The following is a 2,500-nucleotide window of genomic DNA, read 5'->3' as shown; positions in this document are numbered from 1 at the left end:
TTGTGAGAAGACGTTTCATGCACTGTGCAACCTGAGGCAACACCATGTTGTACACATTACAGAAAAGCCTTTTAAATGCAATCAGTGCGACAAGGGCTTCAAGACCCTTGGCAAGCTTGGCCGACATAATTCTACTGTACACACTAATGGGAGGCCTTTACAGTGCGACCAGTGTGGTGAATACTTCAAATCCCAAGAAACACTTGCCAATCACCAAGTGGTCCACAGTGAAGAAAGACCTTTTAAATGCAGTCAGTGTGAAAAATGCTTCAAGAGATTTGCAGATGTGAAGGAACACGAGAAAACACACACCGAACGCGAACGACCTTTTAAATGCACCCAGTGTGAAAGTGCTTTTATGACAGCAAAGAATTTAAAACAACATACTCTAACACATAGCAAAGAAACACCATATAAATGTACATTGTGTGGAAAGGGTTTTAAAACGGCAGCTATGCTTAGGAATCACAACAGAGTTCATAGTGACGAGCGACCTTTTAGCTGCGACAAATGTGAGAAGCGCTTCAAAACTGCAGCAGAAGCTAAGCTGCATCAAAGAGTTCACACTGATGAAAGGCCTTTTCAGTGTAACCTATGTGAACAGTTTTTCAAAACGTCTGTGAATTTGGGACAACACATCAGAAGAACCCATAGCAATGAAAGGCCATTTAAATGTGATTTGTGTGGCATGTCATTCAAAGTAAGGAATAAACTAAAGCGACATGAAACTGTACATAGTGACGAAAAGCCTTGTAAATGTCCTGATTGTGGAAAATGTTACAAGGATATCTCTACTCTGAACAGACACAAATGGGTGCACACGGGCGAAAAACCACACATATGCTCATTATGTGGAAAGGGGTTTAAATCATCTACTAATCTGTCTAAACATTACCAATGTCACAGTGATGAAAGACCCTACAAATGTAACCACTGTGATGTAAGATTTAAAACACTCTTTGGCAAACAGAAGCACCTTGTTATACACAGTGACGAGAAGCCATTTCAGTGCAGCGTCTGTAAAAAGGTTTGTCAGAATTTACATCAACTCCAAGCTCACCAGAGGGTGCACAGCGATGAAAGGCCATTTAGCTGCAGCTTGTGTGAAAAATCCTTCAAGTCCAAATTTGAATTAAAGAAACACCAAATTGTACACAGTGAGGAAAGACCATTTGAGTGCTCCTTGTGTAAAATATGGTTTAAATCATCAGAGCAACTGAAAAAGCACTTTAAAACAGGTTCACATTTGAAGTCTTTGGAAGCAATGCCCACAGACAAGAAGCCCTTCAAATGCAGTCAGTGTGAACACGCTTTTAAGACAACGTCAGAGCTGGATGAGCATAAAAAGGTTCACACTCGTGAGAAACTGTTCGAGTGTTGGTTATGTGGCCAGATGTTTAACACAGAAGAACTCTCACAGCAGCACACCCAGTCATGCATTAACAAGCTTATTAACCCAAGAACAAACATTGCAAACAAGTCATAACCCGGTTCCTCATCCACAGGAAATCTTGACAAATTTCAACATTATTAATCTATTTTTAATTAATTTAATTTTATTAGGAGTACACAAAATTATCATGCTCAAATTTTGCTGTTTATCAGTGGTCCCACAGCACCATGCATGTACCATGGGCAGTTTTTATCTTTCTCAAAGTGAAACAAGTTATTTGACATAGCAACTTGTTGACTAAAGAGAAGAAATCCAATAGTTATGTAACTAAAGGCCAACTTGGTGATTAATCAGATCAATAATAATAAAGCTGGTGATTTTTTTTTAAATTATCATGCTGTACTTTTCCCGAAAGACTCACTTGGTGGTTGAATTTTAAGCTCGGTGATAAATAATGAAGTTGAATTGTTTAACCATGACATAAGCATGTAACAAAGAAAAAATCTGAGCCCTCGACAGGAATCGAGTTTGATTCCCATCAGGGATACAGATTTTTGTTCTTCTTTTGATTAATGATGGAAAGTGATGGAAAATCTAATAGTTATATCCAACTATATTATAAACAGAGGATGCAACACAGTGAATATTTGAAAGGCATATATGAGATCCGCAATAGAAAAATGAAATGAATGAAATAATCTTTGTAGCCTGTGTACAGCTGCCCCCAGTGTCAGTACAAGCAATTCAAGTAACTGATTTTTTAGCTCTGAAAATATTTTGAGGCTGTACAACCAGCTTCGAATCCATGATCTCTGCGCTTTTTTTCTCTTTTTAATTGCAATAATGTTGTTATGAATAAATATTGTGCATTAAATAATAAAGAGGTAAATTTTAAGCTCGGTAAGTGTTCAACTGAGCCGTGAGCCTTCATTGTGTTTCACTCCTCCTGTGGGGAGAAGTGAAACACAATCGCCCCCTGAGTGCCCCTGAAAATGACTGCATGGGAGGCTAAAATAACTAGCGAAAAATCAAAAACATATTAGCCCAAACACAATTTTTACACAGTTTTTACTAGTCTCGCAAGTCTCGAGCCCTGCATGGGTTTTA

General features: G+C 38.3%; 1 protein-coding gene across 1 annotated transcript in view; it reads left to right on the top strand.

Annotated features, from left to right (window-relative positions):
* Positions 1-2,202, top strand: part of LOC144650357 (uncharacterized) — a 4,791-nt gene extending 2,589 nt beyond the window's left edge. The window contains exon 2 of the mRNA XM_078510011.1: positions 1-2,202. This exon is cut by the window's left edge and continues 275 nt beyond it. Within this exon, the coding sequence (XP_078366137.1) occupies positions 1-1,486 (1,486 nt within the window). The 3' untranslated portion in view covers positions 1,487-2,202.
* Positions 2,203-2,500: the final 298 nt, after the last annotated feature.

Source organism: Oculina patagonica, chromosome 4 (genome assembly GCF_052425735.1).
Source record: "Oculina patagonica isolate OP01 chromosome 4, crgOcupat, whole genome shotgun sequence".
In the NCBI taxonomy this organism is placed as follows: domain Eukaryota; kingdom Metazoa; phylum Cnidaria; class Anthozoa; order Scleractinia; family Oculinidae; genus Oculina; species Oculina patagonica.
This window is presented reverse-complemented; position numbering and strand designations above follow the sequence as displayed.